Source organism: Myxocyprinus asiaticus, chromosome 37 (assembly GCF_019703515.2).
Source record: "Myxocyprinus asiaticus isolate MX2 ecotype Aquarium Trade chromosome 37, UBuf_Myxa_2, whole genome shotgun sequence".
NCBI classification, from domain to species: Eukaryota; Metazoa; Chordata; class Actinopteri; order Cypriniformes; family Catostomidae; genus Myxocyprinus; species Myxocyprinus asiaticus.
This window is the reverse complement of record NC_059380.1, coordinates 16,546,206-16,572,980: the sequence shown is the minus strand read 5'-3', so window position 1 is coordinate 16,572,980 and position 26,775 is coordinate 16,546,206. Positions and strand designations below refer to the sequence as shown.

At 39.0% G+C, this 26,775-nt stretch overlaps 1 protein-coding gene across 4 annotated transcripts in view; it reads left to right on the top strand.

Annotated features, from left to right (window-relative positions):
* LOC127428055 (sodium-driven chloride bicarbonate exchanger-like) overlaps window positions 1–26,775 on the top strand; it is a 45,795-nt gene that overhangs the window by 5,217 nt on the left and 13,803 nt on the right. For 2 of the 4 annotated variants that reach the window (XM_051676091.1, XM_051676090.1), the window contains exons 1-15: window positions 2,086–2,408; window positions 15,398–15,479; window positions 18,158–18,301; window positions 18,387–18,525; window positions 19,323–19,483; window positions 21,651–21,839; window positions 22,632–22,720; window positions 23,035–23,192; window positions 23,312–23,399; window positions 23,829–23,975; window positions 24,104–24,204; window positions 24,590–24,764; window positions 24,855–24,988; window positions 25,549–25,794; window positions 25,908–26,013. In XM_051676091.1, coding sequence (XP_051532051.1) covers window positions 2,163–2,408; window positions 15,398–15,479; window positions 18,158–18,301; window positions 18,387–18,525; window positions 19,323–19,483; window positions 21,651–21,839; window positions 22,632–22,720; window positions 23,035–23,192; window positions 23,312–23,399; window positions 23,829–23,975; window positions 24,104–24,204; window positions 24,590–24,764; window positions 24,855–24,988; window positions 25,549–25,794; window positions 25,908–26,013 — 2,205 coding nt within the window. In that variant the 5' untranslated portion in view covers window positions 2,086–2,162. Of the gene's footprint in view, window positions 1–2,085; window positions 2,409–15,397; window positions 15,480–18,157; window positions 18,302–18,386; window positions 18,526–19,322; window positions 19,484–21,650; window positions 21,840–22,631; window positions 22,721–23,034; window positions 23,193–23,311; window positions 23,400–23,828; window positions 23,976–24,103; window positions 24,205–24,589; window positions 24,765–24,854; window positions 24,989–25,548; window positions 25,795–25,907; window positions 26,014–26,775 lie in introns of those variants that run through there. The other 2 variants (XM_051676093.1, XM_051676092.1) reach the window with 1 other exon arrangement.

The window sequence follows — 26,775 nt, the reverse complement described above, 5'->3', positions numbered from 1 at the left end:
CATCAGAGTCTCTGGTTTGAGAAATAGATGTCTTACATGTTCTCAGCTGACAACTAAATTGAATCAACACCAGTTTCATGTACAACAGTAAAGAGAAGACTCAGGGGTGCAGGCCTTATGGGAAGAATTGCAAAGAAAAAGCCACTTTTGAAACGGAAAAACAAAAAGAAAAGGTTAGAGTGGGCAAAGAAACACAAACATTGGACAACAGATAATTGGGAAAGAGTATTATGGTTCTTAACCCCATTGAGCTTTTGTGGGATCAGCTAGACTGTAAGGTGTGTGAGAAGTGTCTGACAAGACAGCCACATCTATGGCAAGTGCTACAGGAAGTGTGGGATGAAATGTCACCTGAGTATCTGGACAAACTGACAGCTAGAATGCCACGGATCTGCAAAGCTGTCATTGCTGCATGTGGAGGATTTTTTGATGAGAAATCTTTGAAGTAGTTTAAGAAGTTCTGATTTTTTTTTTTTTAAATTATAATAGTAATTTTTCACATTATTTATGTTCTGACTATACATTGTGATCAGTTGAGTCATAAAAGTACCAATTTCTTTCCATTTACATTTTAATTTATGTGTTCAATAACAGACAAGAGGCTGATAAATTGATGATAAATGTTACGCCATTCTTAAATATGAGATTGTTGCGGTGCTTTCGCTTGTCTGTAGTCTATATTATTTATAGTAAATTCTTTTAAGGTTTGTAAATGATGGTTTTTCAGTTGGTGTATGTGTAAGAACATTTTCGTCTGTTTCTGCCTTTATAAATCCCGATTTGTTCCCCAGTTTTGACATCGGATAAAATCCATGGAATTTAGGATTGAAAATGGGTTGTGTGATGGGAGACGGTTGTTCGTAAGCTGTGTCATCTTGTTCACGGGTGCTCAGGCACATATTGGCTTTTTTCTGGGTTCCCGCTGCTGGAGCGGAGAGTTTGTGGTTGTTGCCGTCTGAATTTTGGAGTTCGCTGTTCTTTCATATATAGAAATGTCAATTAATGTGTCTGTATTTCCGCTACTCTCATCTTCCTGCATCTGTTATTGCATTTTATTTTTAAAGTTTAACACCCATCCACTGACATACAGTTGCAATCTTGTTTTATTAGTTATATTTGGGTGAATTAGAATTAAAAACCTCTAAACACTAAAGGCAAAAAGTTACCAATAGATCAGTCAGTCATGTTCTTAATCAAAGTGCTGATCTGTGAATTCATCTGCTGATTAACAAAATTCCAAGACTGACAGTTGCAGATGTAGAGATGAAATAACCATATTATGTTAAATATTTGGGTGCTTGAATTGGTCTCAAAACAGGTAATTTAAAAGAATATTTTACTGTGCATAGCATAATTCATATTCATGAGTTATGCAGCCCACACAGTACAATTTTCTGGGCACAGCCATTGACAAGGAAAATTAAAAATTTCACTCCATGTCAAAAAGGTTGCCAACCCCTGTACTACAGTAAAGAGGAATACATATTTTATTAACTTTTCCCCAAACCACAACCCTAAACCTAACTGTCAGTGGAGTAAAAATGTCATCTCAGAGGGAAAATGGAACCTCTGAATCGCAGTCATCACTCATTATGTGAACGGGATTACTTCCTGGTTTCAACATGGAAAGAGAACCTGGGTCTCACATGCTGCTGACACAACATGCTTCCTGTCATGCCATAGGAGAATGTAAACATATTTGAACCGATGCAAAAATGTCTAATGAGAGATGCCACTAGTCAGTAACTCGGCATGATGGGGCTGATGCCAGAGTACTGGTACATTCGGAAGCAACATGGCGACAAAGAAGATGTCTCTGTTAAAACTCCATAAAAGGAAGTAAAACTTGTCATAATACACTATGCCCCTTTAGTTGGGCCCTGAAGGTTAAACAGGAGTGTATTGATTTTAGTGCTAAAGAGTGAAACACTACATCTCCTAGTATGCATTAGACTTTCCCCCGACGATGTTGAGGCATCAAAAGGTTTTAGCTGGAACACACAGAGGAGGGAGCTCAGAACTGCCTACAGCACCCAAAGACCGCACCAAACCATACACACAGAATGTGCATCACAGAGCACACAAGCTCATTCACCCAGAGCTTACATTCCAGTCCACGCAGCCAGTGAGGTCGGCACGCTAATCTCCTTCCTGATTGGTGGATGGACTGCTGTCAAAACACAGGCAGCGCGTTTGGATCTCAACAGTTGGACAACACAGCCCTGGCGACAGGGTTGCAGCCGTGTCGGAAGGGTTATCTCGGCGAGAGGTGTGCAGAGGAACATCAGCCGTGCTCCGGCGCAACCTCTCAGCTCATTTCCTCTCCTTGGGATAAGACACGGTTGTCTGCACCCGCTGCAGGCAGCATGCAGCACCGATCCTCAGAGAATACGAGCTTTAACTGTCAGGTAGGATGGAGGAATGTTTGCGGTCTGGCAGGTTGGAGCGTTAGGCTACAAGCTCTGCTGTGTCCTTGAAAGGGATGCTGTGTCCGTATGCGCCTGTGGAGACTGGCTTGCAACGTGCTGAGTTATTGTTATTATATAAAGAGACAGAACACGCTGTGCTTGTATCATTGTCGTTTAAAGACAGCGGTACAATTGATGTGCTTTTCTTCTTACCCTTTCTCTCTCTACTTTCTTGTTTTGTTCTTCTTAGAGCTATTTTGGTCTCTTCCTTACCACATCCTCTGCTCTGAAACTCATTCCTCTCTCTCCTTGTGTACCTTTCATGTTTCTCTGTTTTTATGTGAGGGACAGAAATTATATCCGGTTGTTGGAGGGGGTGTTGAATGCCAGCCCCCCCTCAGACTGGAGAGATGAATACCTCACTGAGCTTTAGAATGAAGGCACAGATGTACTGTATGTGTGTGTGTGGGGGGGGTGGGGGATTTATGCTGCAGGCATAAATAGAATAGAAAATGAGAAATTGAACAAGAGAAGAATGAAGACAAGGTCAGAGGAAGAATTTGGATAATAATAATCGTTCTTGTCTCGTATGTGATGGACAAAAATATTTGGACCGTTGGTGAAAGAAGCCATAAATATGCATTTTAATTATGCTGATGAGGCAGTGGCTTTGTGCTTGCGCTTGGTTGTGTGAGTGTCATGGTTGTGCATTCTGCTTTTGGCTCTCTGGAAGGATGCTGATGCTGATCCTTCCATTACCATGGTAACCACAGCCATCTGTAGGGATCAGTCATGCCACTCTCAACCAATCAAATAGCTCAGATCCCATTTCCCCTCCCAACTCCTTCTTCAACAACCCCAATAATCCCTTTCACCGCTAATGATTGTTACTGCATGATCACGTGGTTTAGAAGCCCAGTACACACATTGTCATGCAGGGAAGTAATGTGGGTGAATAACATGACCGATGTCTGGTGTCACACTGTGTAGTGCTGTCAATATATAGGGTCCACCTGTTCGTAACACCCCAGTGTAAACATGGTTTTTATGTCATGTAAAAAAAAAAAAAGAAATAACAATGCAAACATAACAATGCATACTTAAACAACTTTACAGGCTCTATTGTCGTGAGTGCACAAAGCACAGCACTACGTGCTATGACCGCGTGCAACGTCTTATCCGATTTTCGTGAGAGCGCTAATTCGAAGTGCAATTTTTGTGCCAGCAGAAATGGCCGTGGGTGGGAGAGTGTCCTATTGATCTAAGATATTTTTCTTCAGATATGTTTTACTGAAGAAAGAAAGTCATATACACCTGGGATATCATGAGGGTGAGTAAATTATGAGAGATTTTTCATTTTTGGGTGAAATAACCCTTTAAAGGTTAGAGCACCTCAAAATAACTTCTGAAGGCAACAACTGGACGCATCCAGTTTTAATTGTCTGTATGAAGGTCGAGGTATGGTAATTTGGAGCTGTTTCCATCTTTTATGGAAACGACTGCTTCATCCAGCAGTTGTAGTTTATCATTTAATAAAGATAGTGAGAATTCATCGATAGGCAGAACTGGGTCACAAAGTACTGCATCCCAGAAACAGGCAAAGAGCTTTGTCTCGTGTAGAAGATTAACAGGAAGTGATAGCATTTGAGTACAAAGGACTGTTGACACAAAATCCTATGCAAATAAATGGCATAAAATTATAAAATTCTTCCTGAACTAAACATTTTTGCTCCCAAAATAGGCTACATTCTAACTCTAATGCTGAATTTTGGCCATACTCTGAAAAATCATCAGATAACATTCAACATTCAAACATTAAAAAACCTCTGTTTCCCTTGAACAAAAAAATGGTGGATAATTTCAGTATCAATGGTGGATCATATTGCAGTATCATTTTATTGATAGACACAGGTGAGAAAGAGGATAGAAAATTAAGGGAAGAGAGAGAGGGGAATGAGATGGGAACATGACCCAGGCCGGTTTCGAAACCAGGTCTCCTACATGTGCATCACAAGCATTCACATTTAACACAAGGACACAGTTGCAGCATTGGAATGATTAGACTTTGAATTTAGTAATTCATTGAGATGCATTATTTTGCTTTAATGTTTTCTTTTTCTGCCAAAAATTCAGAATATGCCATAACAGTATGGATCTCTGTGTGTGTTTTAAAACCACTCTGAAACTGCTGTGTTCTATTTGTGCTATTCTATTGAGAGAAAACTGCCTGAAGGACCCTCAAGGCTCTCAATGCAGTTCAGCTTCAGTTGACTGGGCGTCCCTCGTCAAAGGCTGCTCTGTCTGGTCTGATTTTAGAAGTCAGTCTCACAGCTGGTAGTCCTGGAGTAGCTGGTCGTCTTCATCTGTTGCAGATCCTTCTGGATTTTTGTTGTGAAGGCGTCACAGTGTTATACAAACCCCCGCACAGAACTACTTGCTGTAGTTTGGTGATTATTCTTCGCATTAAGCTATCATGATAACCCTATGCAACTGATCCAGCGGCAATCTCTTAAAGTCCCACATCACAGACCGACTTACTAACTCGGGGAGGAACAGAAAAGCAACATCCATTACACACGATATGCAAATGACATTTAGCCCTTTTTATCCGCTATTAACCTTTTTCATAAGGCCACTTCTTTATGATCTTTAGCTAATGCTGGATCAGATGTCATCATAAAAACATGCAACCTCTGATGATGGATTATGTTTCCTCATGTCTTCATAAAATGCCTCTTTGTCTCAACACTGTTGAGGTCTTGTGTTATTAGGGGAAGCAGTTAACCGAGGTCTCCAGCAGTTGAGCAGAAATGTTTGTGTGTAAATTCTGACTGTATTTTTTACTGGAGCACAGCAGAAGGAACAAAAGGTCCTTTCACTTTAGGAACTTTTAGTATTCAGTTTAATGTCTCCCAAGATCCATTGCTATTCAGGAATGTAGTGTGAATATACATGTCCATGCACTTCTTCAGAGTTAATGGATGCTGTTTGGAGAATGCTTATAATTCTGTCTTTGGAATTTTGTAAAAATGGTCATGCTGCCAGAAAAAAATGACTCTGAAACCACAGGAATAAAATATATGGAAGCTTAATGCATTCACTACAACATCCATCTTCGAGTAATGTTGACTGGTTTTGTCATGTTTGAAGAGAGAAGCAAAGAGACTTTGTTGGCTATTTCTTTATGAATGAGTGAATGATTATGTGTGGGTGTTATATATCTCTTCACCCATGTCTCAAAATGTCCCATCTCCATCAATTTCGCCCTCCTTCCGATGCTCCTCTTTTTCTTTTAACAGTGGGCTTTGTTGTCATTAAATGAGGCATAGAGGGGACAGAGGACAGCAATAGAGCCAGGAAAGGATGAAGTGGTGGAGATACTTTTAGACTTCTGGAGTAAGACAGGCCAGTTGATGATTTTCAGGAAGATGATTCTTTGAAAACATTCTGATTTTATCCTGGAGATGTTTGTACCACATTAGCGGTTGATTCATGCAGGTTTTCAATGGCTGAAAGGCTACAGATATCTTGAAAGCAGGGTGACCTTCTGCAAACAGAAAATCTCTCTGCTCTCTGAAGTTCAAATTTAAGACTGTTAATAGGCCAAATGGGCACAGTCATTAGACATTGCCAAATATCAGCCAATTAATCTGCCAATATATCCACATCTAGATGCCCCTAAGGACTTCTAAAGTCATTTCTAAAGTCGTAAGGCAATTCTAAAATGTATATCAACTTTGACCAGATGGACAGTAAAAGGATAGACATCAAATTATTATAATTGTTTTTTTTTTTTTTTTGTGATTTTTCCCCTTTTTCTCCCAATTTGGAATGCCCAATTCCCAGTGTGCTTTTAAGTCCTCGTGGTCGTGTAGTGATTTGCCTCAGTCCAGGTGGCGGAGGACGAATCCCAGTTGCCTCCGCGTCTGAGAACGTCAGCCTGTGCATCTTATCACATGGCTTGTTGAGCGCATTGCCACGGAGACATAGCGCATGTGGAGGCTTCACGCCATCCACAGCGGCAACGGTTTTATTCGGTAATTAGTATTATGCCACAAAAGCTGTCAGTTGATCTTAACTTGTATTGACCCCCGAGTATTCTTTTAACATCACTAGGAAATTATTTAATAAAAAAATACACCTGTAAAAAACTGCATAATTCAGACTTTGATCGTTGTAAATCTAAATATAGTCTAAATAATCTCAATAAACAAAAAGCAATCTATTCTACAGATTTTTTTTATTGCACATTTTTAGCTAGAGAGAATCAAGATCTTATCATATACAGTAAACAGTTTATTATTATTTGTTTTAGGTTAGATTAATTATCCAATTATTTTTTCTGATTAACAATTTTTTTATTGATTCACATATTAAACACAGAAAAACAAAACATACATACACAGAATCAACAATTAACTCCCACTGTTACCCCTCCCAATCCTCAACCCCACCCTGGCCCTCAACAATATCCCAGTGGTCATACATGATTATAGATAAAAAAAAAATTAAAAAAATAATCACACATATTGACAACTACATCTCCCTCTCCACTGCCCCTCCCGAGAGCCCTCCAGAGACGCCAGATATCCGACCTATTTCCCCACAAAATGAGTCCAATTTCCCCAGTCTTCTAAATGACCCATCTTCAAAAGCCGCCACCCTCCCCATCTCCGAGCACCACTCCTGAAATGAGGGCGCTCCAGCCGACCTCCATCTACTTAAAACTATCTGTCTGGCGATCATGACACTGGTTAGGACCCAACTATTCTCTACATCGATGACCGCCCCATCGCCCCAAAATACAGAGTCTGGGGCAAAATGAAACCTGAGTGCCCAATACGTCAATACTCTGAACCTTCAACTAAAATTCTTGGATCTTAACACACCACCAAAAGACATGGGTTGTGTCTCCATCTTCTGACTGGCATCGCTAGAACATCGAATCTTAGTGACACCTGCGTTAATAACAAGCTAGACGCAGCCCAACAAATGAAACAGAATGCAGGTGTCTCGAAGTGCATTTTTAAATATTGACATGGTGTCTAAAATGCGTAGGTCCTGCGAGAGACTTGAAAGAAACAGCAGTCAAATACGTCCATCTAGTGATTACATCAGAAAACATTTGAAACACAGTGAAGATGTGCGCAAAAACATGTTTGGTGTGAACAGCCCCTGCAATCTCTCTAAAATGTATATCTATGTTGCCATGTCAAATGCTTTAGTAGGTACTTGTGCTTTGGATCTGCATTTGTCTTCTTATCTGCATTTGCCATAAACTCATAGTAATGGGGATATTTCCATTGAGTAAAACAGCCACTCGTATCTTCAGTCATCTTTTCACTTGAGCGATTTCTCAACATAGTGGCGGGAGCTCACACGCACAGGCATATTGCCAATGCATTTTAAGGGACTGCGTTGAATTATAAAACAAATGTTATCATTAGACATTACATTTCGATTTTAAATTCAATATTGTTTTATATAGAATTGTTGAAAGTCTATACAGTTTGTAATGCAAGTACATCATACGTTACAGTAATTAAATAAAAAAATGAAGAGTAAAATGAAGAGTAACTTCCCTTACGTTACTTTGTAACGCGGTACACCCAACAGTGTTGACTACTAACATTAATATTTTTAGTGGTTAATGAGAGATACAATTCTCATATTAATTGAGAGATGCAACTTCTTAGAGATCATTTTAGTATGATGATAGTTTTCTGTGAATAACAGTCAGCACAGTAAAAACCCTCTGCAAGATGTTTTGTCTCTTTAATGCTTTAGGTTTAGTCTTTTTATGCACACTCATTTTTGTTTTGTTTTTTAGCATTTTCCATACAGACTCAACTTTTTCGGAATTGGGGTCAGAAAGACCTAGCTGCAACATTCCATGCAACCTCAGCTTCATGAGGATATTGCTCATGATCTAACTGTTATATCATGCTTGCAGTGTTGCGGATGAATCACCAAGTTTGAATGCCCCCACACGCACGTTTCACGAGATGTTCACCAATCAACATCAAAGACCTCTCCAAGCTCTATTCAAGCACACAATCGCTGTATTGCGTCTATTGTTTATGATTTTCATCATTGTTGATGAATTAAGGTCTAGCAAGAGTCGATAAGGATACATTTCTCAGAGCCCCTTTTTCCTTTAACTTGACCGTCGATAACACATCTTTTATCTGTCAGCGGCAGAGGCGCGTGGCGAGGCAACAATGGTTTTGGATATTCTGCTGCATCTATATTATGCTATCCACCTTATTTTCAGCTAACCAGGGTGCTGCCATTATCAACTTTGAATGTAGACCTCTCCGAGATTAGTCATTCCAGCTTTAGCGATAAAAGACATTCATCACGCTGCTTTATAGTACAAGCTGGCAATAAATTTCGACATACTATTTATGATTTCCTAAACTCATTGGTTGAGTGCATATAGTTACCATTATGGCTTTTCCCTTCGTTCTTCCAAGTTGCAAGCAGGATGCATGAAATCAGGTGCTGATAAGGACAGTCCTGGGCACTGTCTGACATGCCCATAACTTACTCAAATAGCAAAGAGCAAAAGCAGCTCTTCAGCTTTCTTACACCAACTGGATTTTTGTTCACCTAGGAGAGAGAAAAGAAAAAAACTTTTTCAGAGAGCATTCTCTCTCTTAGCGGTGCATAGTAACAGTTACGCAGATTATCGCATTCAACGTTGCTTATTAATATAGCTTGGAAGTAATTATTATAAGGTATTATCGGAATTATGCAGGTACATATGTATGAGTCACATGGAGACAGAAAGACCGCATCGTCACGATCTCTGTAAAGAAGCAGATTTATTTCAGTCCATACAACACAGAGCAGCAATGAACGATTCACTACTACTTTACATTTATGCTGACGTTAGGAAATACTCAGGCTTCAGCACATAATTCTGCTGTGCATCCAGGGTTTGTGTGATAGTTTATAAGCCATATCACTATATTCTGGTATTATTACTGATAAGTATTACGCTGCAGTCAATGCTACAGGAATTCATCATATTCGCCGGATGCAGCCGCTGCTTATTCCGTGTCGCAAATAAGGTGTATAAAGCCACAGTCTATCTAGCAAGTTAGTCCACTGTTGGATATCTTTGGAATGCTCGGGAGGCTATTTCCAGTCATGCCAGTACAGCTCCTATCTACTTGAATGGAGAAAGACCAAATATCAAATATGGTTGGTAAAAACTACGATTAAAGAATATACTTCAAATCAGCTATTAAATCTGTCAATAACGGTATCATAAATTGTGATTCTTTACCTATATTACTCAAAGCAATTTTCCCGGCAGGTATCCACATTTTTCCTATGTCCTGTGATGCTTAGTGAGAAACATGGGCATTACTTCCATTGTCAAGTAAACAGCTGTTTGTTGTGGTGTATGTCCATTCATTCTTTCATTGCGGTGTTGGGATTTTGAGGAGAGCGTGTGTAATTTCATGAGGACATACATTGTGTCATCCTGCATGTTCAAATCAGGCAGGCACACTGAGGAGGAGCTGTGAAGTTCTCATCCTGGGTATGTAATCGCTTTTTCACGTTTTCTGATCGGTCAGTTATTTACTTTAAATCCGCATGTAAGTTTAAACTCTGTTCGGTGGGTGATTGACTGGTGAGAGGTGGAGCTTCGCTGCCATCCGGGACAAATCAGGTCAGCGTTTTAATCCTCAAATGCGAAGTGGTTTTGACTACCTCTGTATGTGTTTTTGTGACCCAATAACAAAACATTTTGCACCCCGTTTACATACTATATATATATATATATATATATATATATATATATATATATATATATATATATATATATATATAATATATGGTGCTGACCATTTGCAATAGGATCATCAGAAACGGATCTTATTACCAGCTGTAAACAGGGTCTCAAATGACTGCCGCCAGAGCTAGGGAATGCCATAGAACGACATCTGGTGGAAGTTCCAACCACTTAGTTTCTCCAGTACGTGGATAGCTTATGCAGGCTCTAGAGATTGACAGGTGATGTCCATATCTAAAGGTGATTGGCTCTTTAATTGTAAGGCGGGACTTCCCTTCTACATCCGTTGACCATTGGGCGCTCATAGCTGCTCGGTTGATTGTTCCATTTATTCCCATTCATTTTAATAGAGTGACATATCTGCTAAATAATCTCTATAAAGCTAAATTATTCGGTGTGTATGGCTCATGACAAGATATTACCATATCTTAAGGTGATTGGCTTACTGATTACTAATTAAGATTGGTACTCCTTTCACATATGTGGACCACCGGGTGCTAGAGCTCCTTTGTTGGGCTTTCCAATCCTCACTTAATTTTTTAAAGAAGTGGCCCGTCTCAGCTAAATTGTCTCTGGTAAGACTACCTTCGGATGCAGCAGCCATGTATATTCGATACACAATCTAAGTGGCTGGATTTTCTAAAACAATTGCAACTGACCTTGTATTACCTATGACTTTGTCGTTGTTGATCACACACAGAGCCTTCCTTTAGAGGAGCCAAACTTTAGCCTAAATAGCATGAGTGACGCTTCATTTACTGTCGCGCATGCCAGCTGAGGAATTGTTACCCAAGTCACTAAATGGATAATATTCAAGATCAGTCATGATATACTTCATATGATTCACAGCACAAACTCCAAACAGCGTGCGTGGTCACAACAGGGCGTGGAGAGAGATTGGAGTTTTATGAAATCGGATCATCACGGCCGCCAGGATGTCAGCCTTCCGTGACATCTACCTCACTGAGTTCTTGTAGAGCTTCCCTCTACTTCCTTTAACTGCAGGAGAAGAATGCCCCGCCAAAGTCAAATTATTGTATCTAACATACAATAAATTGTTATTGCCAAAGTGGTCCTGGCTGAAATGCCTTTATGTCCCTTTTCGGTACTTGGAAGTGTTGGACGTCATTGACTTGCATTGCATGAATATTCATATCTCGATCAAAATAACTTTTGTTTGTGTTCTGCAGAAGAAAGAATGTCATACGATTTTGAAAAGACATTAGGGTGAACTATTTCTTTAAGTAACATTTGCACAGTAGGTCATTTTCCAGCAAAAGCGTGTTTATTCTGAATAAAAATTCGAACAAATGATTTATTATCCCTATGTTTTTGTAAAGAAAACTTTTGTAAAGAAAGAGACTTTGCCAGCATTAAAAAGTTGAGCCCTGCAATAAAAATGCTCCACATGTACAGTATTTCGCATGTACAGTATTTTTTATTTAAAATGCTTAACAAATACATTGAATTGAATAGAACTGAAAAGTAGTAGAGGAAATGGATAAGGGAGAAAGGAAGTGTGAAAGATTAGGATTGAAAGAGCGAAATCGAAGGGGGGAGGAAAGAAAGGATGAGGGGAATCTCTGATATAATGTCACATCTCAGCTGCATACAGGATGCTGCTTATTAAAATAAAAAGAATCAGACCTGCGGGACACACTGTTACCTTTTATTAGTGAGGGCTGAACATATAAGAGGCTTGATCATGTGTGAGTGAGTTTTCATGTGTGTGTTTTCATATGCTTACACAGGTGTTATTCCCTCTGAAGCAGTGTCAACAGTTTTTTTTTTTTTTTTTTCTGTCTATAGGCCTATGTGTTAAGAGTAACCCCCCTTCACACTCTGTAAATATGAAATGGTCGGTAGACGTGGTAATGAGTCATCAGAGTATCTGTGCCGTGTGTTTGTCCTTCATCTCTCCTCCAAGAGAAGATGGAGAGATTAGGGCTCATTTTGATGACATCACAGGCAGGCTGGAAGTGTCTTCCCAGGAGTCTTCGGGGCAGTGTTGTCATGGTAATCTATATAGTTCACCCTGGATTCCCATTTATGGCTTTGCAGGCATGACTGCTCCGCCACCACCTCAGACCACGCACACATGCATCGCAGTGAAAGAACATGACTCACATCATCATTGATGCATTTTTTAGTTCTTGCATGGCAAGAATCACAATTACTATTGCTTACTATGGCTTTGGGTTTGGGATTTGACCCATGAATGATATCTCAAATCATGTGGCTTGTTGAGAGGTGGACTATTACTTTTCTACAGTGAGCAATCAAACTTACAATTTTTGTATGGCAAATTATAAAATAGGCAATAAATTAATAAATTAATAAAAACTCATATACTTATATTGAAGGAGGAAACTGAACCTTATCTAGGGACCAGAATGTCATAGAGACTTGGGGAAGGGGTCTTTTGACTGGGCCAGCAAGCACCCACCTAGCAACCACCTAGAAATCCTAGCAATGGCCAGGCAACTACACGGAGCACCTAGCAACCGCACTCACCGTAAAAACAGTTTTGTCAGATATGGTAACATCAACAGTGAACTGCTTTTATTCAAGTTAAAAACATTATTTAATGTGACTGAATCAAAATGACTATATTAGGTTACATCAACAAAAGTAATTATTTTGTGTTATATTAGGTAGAAATACTCCTTAAGGAAACAGCTGCACATTTACAGTGTAGCAACACGCTAAAAAACACTCAGAAGAACACCTTTGACACTGCAGAGCAATGTCCTGTCAACCACTTACAACATCTTAGCATTGTGGTGGTGAGTTTTGCATAGGCAAGCATCACTTATATTTTCTTCAGAAAATGCAAAAATCTAGTTAGATCTCATTTCTGAATGAATCTGTAACACATTCATCTAGAAAACTGATAGAGTGATACTGTATGATTCCAGCCTCGTTTCCACTAATGCCTGTTTTTTTGCAGTTGAACCAGCCAACCTACAGCATATGCTAACCTCTCCCATGATCCTCTTGTCTCTCTCACGTGGACGGTCGTGTGTGTATGTGTGAGATGTCCCAGCACTCAATGTTAATCTCCTCCCATGTGGTCCACTGTCCGCATCTTCCCTGTTTAAAATGCTCATCGGCCATGAGGGCTCCTAGATATCTGTGTTTAATCTTGAACGGCTCTTGTCTTTAGCCCTGTCAACATCTCATTGCTGTCTTGATAGGGCTCTTAATGTCATCCATCCATAATATCATCATTCATTCTGTCCAGATACAAGCAGATCATCTCACAGTCATCTAACTCTTTAAAAGAATTGCTTTTGTTCTGCTGTGGGCTGAAGTCAGATGTTACCCTAAAGATGTGGAACTGATTGTGTGCAAGCAATTGTTTACCCTGCTACAGAGTATGAATGAATATTCCATCCTGAATATTCTTTCCATAAAGTCCCGTTCACACCGCCAGCGATTTTTTTGTATATGAACTGCAGCAGTGCTCAATGCATCATATCATGAACAAGACGAACAAGATGTCGCTCCTCAGTTGCATAAAGTTTAACTTTCCTTTATTTAGTTGTGTTGCTGGACTGGCCCACATCCTGTCGTCAATGGTCGCTGTTGTCGAAAGTCACCAGCCTTTATTGTAAATGAATGCGATCAGGTCGCTTTGTCACTAGGGCTGTGAGCTGGGCTTAACAGGGGGTCTGGACGGTCTCATCTGTTGTTTTCTAGATTCTGATCCACCAGGCTTGTGAGTCTTTGGCTTTGCAGGGGAAACTGACTAAAACAATGTCATCTGTGGTCTGGACACAACTAGCAGCAGGCCAAATTAGTTGTCATGGAAACTGTCTGTTAAGGTTAGGTTCAGGCAGACTGCTGCTTATTTAGAGATGTCATCTACTGGCGATGCGAGAGTGAAAGAGGGTCTGTTTTAGTGTTGCCAGATGTCGCAAGGCAAAGTCGCAAACGTTGAAACACAGGACAAAAGCAGACAAACCACAGCAATTAATTGCAATTACATTATTTGGAGTGTGGCTAGAACAGTAGGTGGAAAGATTTTATAGCTTTGATAACTGGTTGGTGACAATTTATTGTGCAATGGGGTCAAGTACTAACAACCCCAAAGTATTCTGGAAATAAGTGGACATGGCAGCACTGGTCTGTCTGTTGATCTATCTAGAAAAAGAGGCTTCTTCTAATCCTCCTAGTATTCCTGTTATAATGGAAATACAGGTATGGGCTGTGATGCTAGGATTGCATAAATTAGAGAGTATAATGATCCAGTATTGATGTGTGAAGTGCTACACATTCGGATGGCATTAAGGAGGTGTTTATGTAAAAGTAAATGCAACAATCATGAAAACAAGCTTTGGTGTTTGTTAATGGGAAGTCATTAAATGTGTATGTGTCTGGAGTGTTTGTCTGGAGACATGAATGTGTGGTGTCAGTACACTAAAGACAATTGTGACAGGGTTCTTCTGAGTGGTCCCATTGGTATAGTTATTGTTTGAAAGAAAATTGATTAGAGAAATAATGAGAATGAAAATATTTATCCCACTGAGCTTGTGGTCTTTTAAATTGGCATGACTCATAAGAGTCCACACCCCCCTCTTAAGTTCACTTGAGTATCAGTCTAGCTCTGTCGATAGCATTTGTGGCATGCTGACGATTACCATTGAAAATAATTTCAACTTCTCTCACAATTTGTAAAAAAAACAAAAAAACAAAAAAACAATTACAATAGTGTACTTGCAGTATAATTCTATGGGGTTAGGCATTGCATTGGAATAAGCATTAAAATACAGGTTCAAAAATATACCCACAAGACTTTTTAACATGAGATGTGATAAAATCACTTACTACGCACATCCTTGAGTGGCCTATTGCTTCATTACATGCTGAGGTGGTAATCAACATTTTACCACACATGTTGTCTATAGAGGTTAACTTGATTTGAACCATTCAATTAATTTCTTATCAATGTGATGTTGTTTGTGTCTGTGGGTGTCACAGAGTGCCAAGTTTCTGCCATGACAATATAACATGTTGTATACATGTGTTTGTTTGTATGTAAAGCTGATTTGTAGGGTTTTTGAGCTTTGCTATATTATATAAATTGTATAACGTGTGTTCTACTAGTTATCATCTATACTGTAGAGAACATGCATTTTTGTGTGTGAGTAATCTCTGATCAATGTGTTTTGTTTTGCAGAGGCATGATGAGGAAGCTGTGCTGGATAGGGGCGGGACTCGATCCATGCTCAACACCAATTTTGAGAAAGAAGAACTGGAAGGTAGTAGAACCTCTGAAAACACACACTCTAATGCAGTGGTTATCAACTGGTTTTGCTTCAGGACACAGATTTTACATTGGATATCAGGTGCTGCTCCGACATTTTACCAGAATTGTTTATCATACAAATCTGACAAAAGTCCTTAAAATCGAACACTGAAATTTTGTTAAATTACCTTTGAAGTTCATAGGCCCAACAATCCAGCCTGATCTCAAGAAAATTACGTGACAGTGGCAAAATTTTTGCAAAATTACATTAAGTGGTTAATTACACGTAATGCAGCTGTTCCGAATAAGCGTATAAATGTTCTGCATGATTATGTAATGCAAACATTAAAACATATCACCTTACAAGTCATACTCTATTGTTAAAGTGTTTCAGTGTAATTAGATAGCATTGAGTGATGAACTGAGTGAAAAGTAAGTGTTTATTAACTTATCATTTGCCGTTTTACTTGTGATTTGTGTGAAAGTGAATAAAAGTAATTGTTGTTATAGCTCTATTTTATTAATTTAATCAGGAAACTGAGGCAATACGTACAATGAGGCATGTAAAAAGCTTTTAGCAAAAATATAGGTATAGTAATGTGATGAGACCAGGTTGAACAGAAAGGGTGAAAAAAATGACAGAAAAATTAACAATTTAGAAAAATTTACAGTTTTATTAATGCACAAAAATAGCAGAAGTATTATTTACCAGCCTAACACATAGAAAAAATGGTAGAAATAAAAGAAACCTTTTATTTGGCTATCCTCATTATAGCATTGTTTTTTACCTGCTCAGAACATCCATTTTTTGTTATAAACTGCTGCTCCAAACAAACCAAATAAAAACACTTTGTGCATTTATGCATTTTAAACACAGTCAGTGAAAAACACAAAACTTAAAAACAAGGTTTTCACTTGATCTCGTTATTGTACATTTGTGCCCTAATTTTGAGAGAGCAGAAAAGTAGAGAGGAAATTAATACACTGCTTAGACATTAGTTTAGCTTATTCCTGAGGAAATATTCCTTTTAGAGAAACACACACACACACACACACACACACACACACACTTGGACCCTGAGAGTGTCTGTCCTTGAAGAACTTCTCTATTTCTAAAATGCATCCTCACTTAACCCTTGTGCTGTGTTCCTCATTGGCCACTCCTTGTGTTCCTGGGTCAAAATGATCAACCCTTTTAAATGGTTTATGAATCTTACATAACCCATATATTATCACTAAATATTGCCTTAGATTAACTAGAACAGTACCTCTTTTTGGAATTTTTTTGACAATAGGCCTAAATAACCTGAGCTAATGCAACTAAATTTTTTTTATGGATATTTATACTATATTAAATACCATACATACAATTTTCTGTTCTGTTTATCACGCTACTTTCTTTTAATGTTTAACCAGAATTGTTTTTTTTAAACACTCTTTTATTTTGTAAAAAATGGCAGAAAGGTGTTACCGGTCAAATATTACCAGCCCATTAATATGTATATAAATCTCTCATTATGAATATATTTTCACTAGATATTGCATTAGATCCTTTTGTTAAATTGATTTCTTGTAATTAGAACAGTTTTTGCACTTTTTGGGGGGGACTATGGAACTAAAATAGCATTATTTATTGATTATTTTGACTATATAAAAAAACATTCACAAAAATGTCTGTGCTATTTATCACACAATTATTGTTTTAGTAAACATTGTTCTTACTCTTTGTGAGAACCTAAAGTTCCCAAAACACATTGTTATAATATTTTTTCCTTTGTTCCTGTGGGGTCAAGAATAGTTCAGTTGCCTGAGATATTAAAGGGTGTGTGTGTGTGTGTGTGTATGTGTGTGTGTGTGTGTGTGTGAATGTCAAAGTTCCGAAAATACGTCATAATATTTGTTCCAATGTTCTTTTGTTCCTATGGAGTCAAGAAAGGTTCAGCAGTTGCCTGGGATGTCAAAGAATCAATGGGTGTGTGTGTGAGGTGTGTTTATGTTCAAAGACATATGCACATAGTTTAATCTGTGATGGTAAGAAAAGAAACACAAAGTACAGACAGTCAGATTACGGCATCTACTAGACAATTTTAAGATGATGTTTAAGGAATAGTTCATCCTGAAATGAAATTTCTCACCCTGAAATTACATTTGCTCACCCTCATGTCATTCCAAAGTTAACACAAATGACTCCCCCCCCCCACCCCCCCATATAACTAAAGCATACATTGACCAGAGGCTGTAAAGCTCCAAAAAGGAAAAAAAGCATAATAAAAGTAGTACATATGATTTGTCTACTATATTCCAAGTCTTATGAAGCCATATGATAGCTTTGTGTGAGAAACAAACCAAAATTGAAATCGTTATTCAGTGATAATCTTCCCAATCTTTGTAGCCCTCAAATCTCATTTGCACTTCTGCATATTCATACGACACGTCCAAACATATTATGCTAGGTTTAATGTCAGTGTCACTTAACGCTATTGGTTCTCATGTGTCTCTAAATCAAGTGTGATATGTTTATATAAAATGAAACTGAATGAAAGAAAGCAACGGAACGACATGGCTGAGTAAATTGTTAATTTTCATGTTAGGGTGAGCTATCCCTTTAATTTTATTAGATTTGATGTTTAGCTATTTTGTGAAGGATGCTTTATTTTGTGGTAATTGCACTCTTCGGTTTGTCTCTGGTAGGCCATCGAACCCTCTACATTGGGGTGCATGTACCTCTGGGTCGGAGGTCACATAGACGGCATCATCACCATGGACACCGCCACAGGAAGAGGTCACGGGAGAGAGACTCTGGAACCGAAGATGGCAGAGAATCTCCGTCATACAGTAAGATTGTCACTTGTTTGAGTGTGTAAATGGGGACATGTTAAAGAGAAAGCCTTGTACTGAATTATCTTTGATCTCTGTCTAGCGGACACACCATCGCAGCGTGTGCAGTTCCTGTTGGGTATGGAGGATGACGAGGAGCACATTCCTCATGCACTCTTCACCGAGTTGGATGAGATCTGCCTGAAAGAGGGAGAGGACGCGGAGTGGAAAGAGACAGCCAGGTAGAGAGTCACACCCACACATGCAGAAGCTCACATACACAGTGAACAGATGTTGCAAAGGAACATTGTGAGAGGCTGAGCAATCACGAAGCAGTCATGGCAGAGCTAATATATTTCTTGACTCAAAGCACAAAATATTAAGAAATTTGGGAAGAATACTTTCCACAAATTGCAGACATCTTCCCTGATTTCCAAAATGATTGTAATAAAGACAAACCTCCCCTCCTATTGGGAGAGAATGAGGAATGTTGCAGGGTGTTAGGGAAATATGTGATGCCCTGAGAAACCAATAAGCATTGTTCCATATAACCATTTTATTCACTCATTATTATTTTCTTTATTTCTTAATAGCAGTTTTTTTTTTTTTTATCCTCAATGTTAACACTTTAATTAATATTGTTTCAGTTAATTTTGTTCTTTTAATATTGTTAATTGTCACAAAAACAGTTTGGCAACATTGTCTGTAATACAGTCATGCCAATAAAGCTCATCAATTTGAATATAATTGAATTGATTTGGAAATTGAAAATCGTATGGGTTTGCTCACAAGTGCCCCCTCATAAAATGTCACTCTAGGGTCTCGTGGACTTCTGAGATATGCAAAAGTGAAGGTCTCGAGACCACAAGTCCACATCAAGTGCGCCATTTGGTACAGGAGAGTACACTTGCCAAACTAAGACAAACAGGAGTGAGTTTTTGACCCAAAATCAGACTGAGGGAATATCAAGTGAAATCAGATTCTCATTCTCTCCTTCCTGCTGTCTGTTTCTCTCTCTGTCTGTTTCACTCATCCCTAGATGGTTGAAGTTTGAGGAGGATGTAGAGGATGGAGGGGAGAGGTGGAGTAAGCCATATGTTGCTACTCTCTCCCTGCACAGCCTGTTTGAGCTGCGGAGCTGCATTCTCAACGGCAACGTCATGCTGGACATGAGGGCCAGCTCACTGGAGGAGATCGCAGGTATGCTCTAAAACCCTGCAGTTAAAGGAATATTCTGGGTGAAATACAAGTTTAGCTCAATTGACTGCATTTTTGGAAAAATGTTGATTACTAAAAAAAATTATATTGACTTTTTTGTCCATTTGAAAAAATCTGGGTTACAATAAGTGCCTACAATATAAATGAAAATACTCTCTGTTTCAGAAGTATTGCCACAAGGTGTAAACAATATGCATTTTAACAAAATCACTTATTAACCTTTTCAGTGTAAAGTTATTTCCAGTTTTACAACTTTGTTGCCAATGTAATGCCACAAACCCTAAAACCCTATAGCGACCTTAAAAACGACAATTTAAACAACTTTACAGCTCAAATAATACACAAGTTTTAACAGAAGAATTAATGTAAGTGCTTTTAGAAAATTACATGTTTCACATTTCTGCCTTTAAGCCCTCCAAAAATTGCCCCCACTGTAACCTCGATTCAAAATAATAAACAATCTATCAACATTAACATAATCAACATTATGCCACAAATGCTGTCGATTTAGCTCAAGTTTTATTGAACCCCGAATATTCCTTTAACAAAACCTTTAGTGACAATAGCCTCACAATTATTTCTAAGGGTTTTCTAAACTTTTTTGCAATTTGGCGCAGATTTTTTTAAGTTTGGCTGCTCTTTTTTAAGAATTAAAAATGATCAACCTTTTCTGCTTGTTTGTCCACTTTTGAGCAATTAGGATTAGTTGTTTACTCTTTAACAAAATGATTAGAAAGGGATGATACAGGGCCACAAATCACAAATATCTGTCTGCAAATTCACATCTGTTCCAAATAGCATAATAGATTAGAATTAGTGTCCCAGATCAAAGAAATTTGTGTGCCCGGATGATATACTTTGAATATGTGCATGTATGTGTGCTTTTTTGGCTATAATATTGCCCACAACCCCCTGTGTTTGTAATGTTTTTCACCTTCTTGCATTTGAAAGAAACAAGGGGTCAGGGATTTGCTTTAGCATAATTAGCCCCTGTTGGCAGATGGAGTAACTGCACTATTCTGGGACCAAAATAATCTGTATGGACATTGAAAAGCAATATTTTAATAAAAAAAATTTTACTGACCACATTCACATCCACTTAAGAAAATGGTTTATTACAGGGTTTTTGCGAAAACAGCGCTCTGATATGTCATTTAAACAAGAACGCTAATTTCCTTACGTGGTTTAAGGAATTAAGAGAAAGCAATTTAACACATCTAGGTTTTTCTCTGAGAACACAGCTTGATGTGGTCATGTAAACGCATAAGCAGCATTGTTACAGGTTTTTGAGGAATCCACATGTGCAGGGAACAGACCAGATAACAAACGTCATAGGATGGAGCCCAACAACAAGTCAGCACAGCAGAAAGAATTCAACATTTCTGGGAGAACTGTGGGAAAAGCACATACACTATAAACTATACCCATTTATAAACATCAATGTAAAATATTGTCTGTCCCTCAAGTTTGCATATGTGCTTGTACATTGGGGGAATCCCAGAGTTTTACATAAGAGGGAAACCCCACTATTGCAGTGCAATAGACCTTTCAGGTCATGACAGAAAGTTTAGGAAACAAACAGCAACAACTCTGGAATATCTGGAAATAAAGTGAAGCAACGAGCATAAAATAGTGAAGTCTTCCTCGGATGCCGTATTTGTTATGTACACAAGCCGCATGTATACGGGAATAAAGAGAAAGCCGTGAACACAGTTCATGTAAACGCATACACTGATTTCAAGCCTTTAGCAGTTTTCTAGCAATAAATACCTTCTGGTTTCCATGTAAACATAGTCATTTTATTATAGTATATGTTTTGCCAGTGACCAAAACTTTTTGGAGGGCTCTTAAAAGCACGAAATGGACTTTTAGTATGCAACACGGTGGCCTGTGGTATCACAACACAATTTTGTGAAGGGCTAATACACAATGTCCCAATAATACACCCTCAAAAGTGTATACTACACACTCAGAAGTATATACTTTTCCACCACCAGCAAATTATGTTTTAGTGCAGTATACAAGTATACAAATTGGGATGCAGCCATAGACTTGTCATGTAAACACAGGGGAAATGTATATTTTTGTATGCATTTTTAAAAGCTGCATACATTTATTTTCTCTTTTATTTATTGTTTTTCTTTTTAAGATATGGTTCTGGACCAACATGAGATGTCAGGTGCTTTGGGAGAGGAGGTGAGGAAAAAGATACGAAACGCCCTCCTTAAACAGCACCACCATCAGAACCAGAAGAAGCTGGCCAACCGGATCCCCATCGTGCGCTCTTTTGCAGATATTGGCAAGAAGCAGTCTGAACCGCACTCTATGGATAAGAATGGTACTGTTCCACACACTCCAGTAGATATATTCTCCTACATTTGCCATGCATCTGTCTTATTATCCCTTTTGTTGGTGTGTGTGTGTTTGTGTGTGTCCCAGTTATCGTCATGACCCATCCACTTCCCAGTCCCCGCTCCTCTCTCTGATCTAGGTTCAGACGAATTGTGAGACAGGACAGACAGGTGCTCTTATGTTCAGCCTCATCCCTCTACTGTCCCAAGTGTATGTCCACCCCCAAGAAACCCCATCTATGCCCTTCTGCCCCTCCTGCCCCAGACAACTCTCTCTTCTGCCCCCCCAAAACCCACATCCCCTTCAGCAAGCGACTCAGCCCGCCTTATGGCTACCAAGAGATTCCCACCCTTGACCCTGAGGAAAAGCCACTATCAGGCAATATGATAATAGATTAGCAGTTAACCTGTACACTAACTCATAGGTATTCTAAATTCTAACCAACAATACACATTAGCTTAGCATTTGACCATAGAGGAAGTAGTTCTTGCAATATAGAGTTGGACATGAAGTACAGTTTTGTTGAATATTCACCCTCATCTAATAGTTTCTTTGGTGCATCCAGTTTCAGTTTTTAAATTGATTTAGATTTAGAGACCCCATTACAAAACTCAACCTGTTCCTCCTCCTTATTCATATTCAGGTAAGTGCTCATAGATCTAATGTCCTAAATGATCATAATAAACTTGACTTTCCGCCAATTGATCAAGGCTGTTTTTTCCTGATGTTCTCATATATATGTCCTCTTTGTTTTAAATGGCTTGTGTACTGTTCCCAGGTCAGATGGTGTCTCCTCAAGCTCAACCTGGAAGTACAGAGGGGCATGGGGAAGGCAGTCGTGAGAACAGTGCGGTTGACTTCAGCAAGGTACGAATCCCATGCCAGACAGTAGTAAATGTTACTCCAGAGATTCATAAAATAATTTTGGGGGATTTTACTATTTTATTAAATTCCATGACATTTCTAACCCTGGAAATCGCAATTTTTAAATTCACTTATAATTCATTTTTATAACCATCGAATAACGTGTACTGAATGCTCAAGAGAGAAGTATTTCTTTTCGAAATACTGAATACTAAATTAAACTGAAAATCTGAATGATGTCCTTTCGAAATACCCAGATGATTGTGTCGTGCTACAGTGTTTTTAATGAAAACATGCTTGTTTGTGTGCTCCGGCAGATAGACCTCCATTTCATGAAGAAGATCCCACCGGGGGCAGAGGCCTCCAACATCCTGGTGGGTGAGCTGGAGTTTCTAGAGAAACCTGTGGTGGCCTTCATCCGTCTGTCCCCCGCTGTGCTACTCAACGGCCTGGCAGAGGTCCCTATCACGACCAGGCAAGAGCAGAGAGTTCTGCATACAGTACCCATAACAGTTATTCAAGTCTCAGTCAATCCATTTCATTTTGCTCAGTTGTGTCTTAGGGTTCACTCAATGGCCTCATGTGATTTTGCAGGTTTCTCTTTATCCTGCTTGGGCCGATGGGGAAGGGGCCTCAGTACCATGAGATTGGCCGTTCCATCGCCACGCTGATGACAGACGAGGTCAGTACTATGAGCAATACCACCAGGTAAATGTGTATGGTACTTTCCACAGATAGAGTCCAAAATAGGGCCTTATTCAGATGAATTCACTGTCGATTCAAAAGATTATGTCAGCAAATGATAATGTTGTATGATTTTAATTGTTGGATACTGTCAAGAAGGTCAAGACTTATGAGATGGGACAGGGTAAAATCACCATTATGCTACCACTTACGCTAGGTTAAATTTATGTTAGATAATAGTTTGTCTACTGTAACATATCTAATATGTTGTAGATCTCACAACAAAAGGGATGGGATGGGATTGGGATTTGTGCCTCTAATGCTTTAAAAAAGTAATGGGACATCAAGGAATACAGTATTGTATATATAGAAAGTGCCTTATTTCCATATATTGTGTACTGAGTTTACTTCAATATCTTTCCTCCAGGTGTTCCATGATGTGGCTTATAAAGCAAAGGATCGCACTGATCTTGTAGCGGGAATCGATGAGTTTTTGGACCAGGTGACTGTGCTGCCTCCGGGCGAGTGGGATCCCACCATCAGAATAGAGCCGCCCAAAAATGTGCCCTCTCAGGTGACACACCTTCTTAAACATCCCATTGACTCACTAATGCTGGGACAAAGAGTCCAGAATACCCATCTTCATGTTTTGTAACCAACTGAGACCAATTGTATTAATGGTGTTGTGTCTCCATCTTGCAGGAAAAACGAAAGGTTCCTCCTCTGGCCAATGGAGGGGCAGATCTGGGGGAATCCGAGGAACACGGAGGTCATGGAGGACCAGAGCTACAGCGCACTGGAAGGTGAGTGAACATATATGAATCATGTGAATGAGTTTGTATGTATATGTGTCATTCCTGTGTGTGTGATCATGTCCCTTATGAAAAGACCAGCTTAAGCAAAATGCAGGTCCCATGCTGTTCTAGGCTGGTTTATGCTGGTTTGGTGATGGTAATGCTGATTACCCAAGCAAGTCTTGTGGGTTAAGTCTTTCAGAAAGCCTTGTTGGGACACCAGCACACCAGCACACCAGCATCCCATGATGTGGCCCTGCATTTAAGACTATCAACATCAAGTGGCACAGAGTCTAAACATAAAAAAATAACTCTGTATACTTATTACTGATATATTAGTATAAAACATTAGATCACAGCAATACAGATTTTGTTAGTTTGTTCTGATCTTCAGGTTATTTGGTGGGCTTTGGCTGGACATTAAGCGTAAGGCTCCTCACTACCTGTCAGATTACACAGATGCCATCAGTCTGCAGTGTCTGGCCTCTTTCCTTTTCCTGTACTGCGCCTGTATGTCTCCTGTCATCACCTTTGGAGGCCTGCTGGGAGAAGCAACAGAAGGACGCATAGTAAGAACATGCTTGTGTGTGTTAATTTTTCAGGGTTAATTATGCTCTGCAACTGATGTTATAATTCTCCCCACTCTCTTTCTGTCTTAGAGTGCGATAGAGTCACTGTTCGGAGCATCTATGACAGGAATAGCTTATTCTTTGTTTGCTGGACAGCCCCTAACTATTCTGGGCAGCACAGGGCCGGTCTTGGTCTTTGAGAAAATCCTCTTCAAATTTTGCAAGTGAGGATCTTTTGTGGTTGAGGATTTTTGTGTCTCATTCAGATCATTAAGTGTTCTAGTGATAAAGAGTGTCATTGTAACTGTAGGACACAAACTTAAAGGGATAGTTCAACCAAAACTGAAAATGATTTTGTCATTTACACACTCATGTTGATTCAAACCAGAAAGACTTTCTGTCTTCAGTGGAACATAATAGGAGATGTTAGACAGAATGTTTGCTACAGTCACCATTGACTTTGATTGCGTCTTTTTTTTTTTTATACGATTAAAATGAATGTTGATTGAAGCTAACATTGTGCCTAACATGTACTTTGGTGTCCAACAGAAGAAAGTAAGTTATCTGGATTTAGAACAAAATAAGGGTGTGTAAATGATGACAGACTTTAAATGTTTTGGGTGAACTATACCTTTAAGAATAAACTCAAGTCAAACTAATTTTTTTTATAATGACTATAATATAATAGGCTATTATATAATTTGATATATTGATATATATTTAATATTGCTATATTATATTATCAATTAAGCATTTGCATGTGTGTGTGTGTGTGTTTTCTCAGAGAGTATGGCTTGTCTTACCTCTCCCTACGTGTGTGCATTGGTCTATGGACGGCCTTTTTCTGTCTGTTGCTGGTTGCCACAGATGCAAGTTCACTGGTGTGTTATATCACCCGATTCACAGAGGAAGCCTTTGCTTCTCTCATCTGCATAATCTTCATCTATGAAGCTCTGGAGAAACTCATCCATATGGGAGAGACATACCCTTTCAACATGCACAACGACCTCAACAAACTCACTCAGTACTCGTGAGTACTGAAACATACATATGCTCATGCATTAGTCACAGCCATAGGAGCAAATCAGCTGTACACATATTGACAAAAATAATGCAGTATGTTTTTGTGTGTGTGTTTTGCAGCTGTGTGTGCACAATGCCAAAAGAGCCCAGCAATGCCACGCTGCATTACTGGCAGGACAAAAACATTAGTGCATCTGAGATCGACTGGTTGAGCCTAGATGTCAAGGTGAGAATGGCTAAATTCGGAAATGCAAATTTCCATACTATTTCTGACGTTGCTATATATATTAGAAATACTGTAGTAAGAGTACTTTTTTTTTGTAATAGTATGCATTATACTGTGTATACTGCACAGTATACAGCAAGTAGTAAGCTAGTATTCCATTCTGTACATAGCCATGTTTGGAATGGAATATTAAATGACATACTAAATACTGTGTACTGCGCATTATAGACTGAATATTGCCTGCTGTGTAAAATAGTATGCAGTATGCACTGATGAACTTTTCAAACAGTAGTATGCTGCATTCTGGTCACATGAACTCATCACATTGGATGTTTAATTCATCGAGTGGCATCCAACTATTGTTATTTATTTTTATAAGATCCCAGATGAGCCCCCAATTTTTGTTATGAACCCGTTATTAACTCAAAAGTCTTGGCAAAGTGGAGAGTAATATAAAGGGATATGTGGATATATGTAATTTGATCCAATTTTTTGTAAAAATGTTAAAACTTGCAACGGATATTACATTCGGCACACTCAAAATGGAAAGTAAAGCTCACTGTGGAAAACAGTATGTCATGCAGTGTTCACAAACTGCATACTAGTCTTTTTTAAAAACAGATGGTAGTATGCCATCCTAAACATTCCCATAGACTCTCTCTCTCTCTCTCTCTCTCTCTCTCTCTCTCTCTGTGTGTGTGTGTGTGTGTGTGTGTGTGTACGGGCTTGACATGTCTTTGGCTCAGAAATGGGTCAATAAAT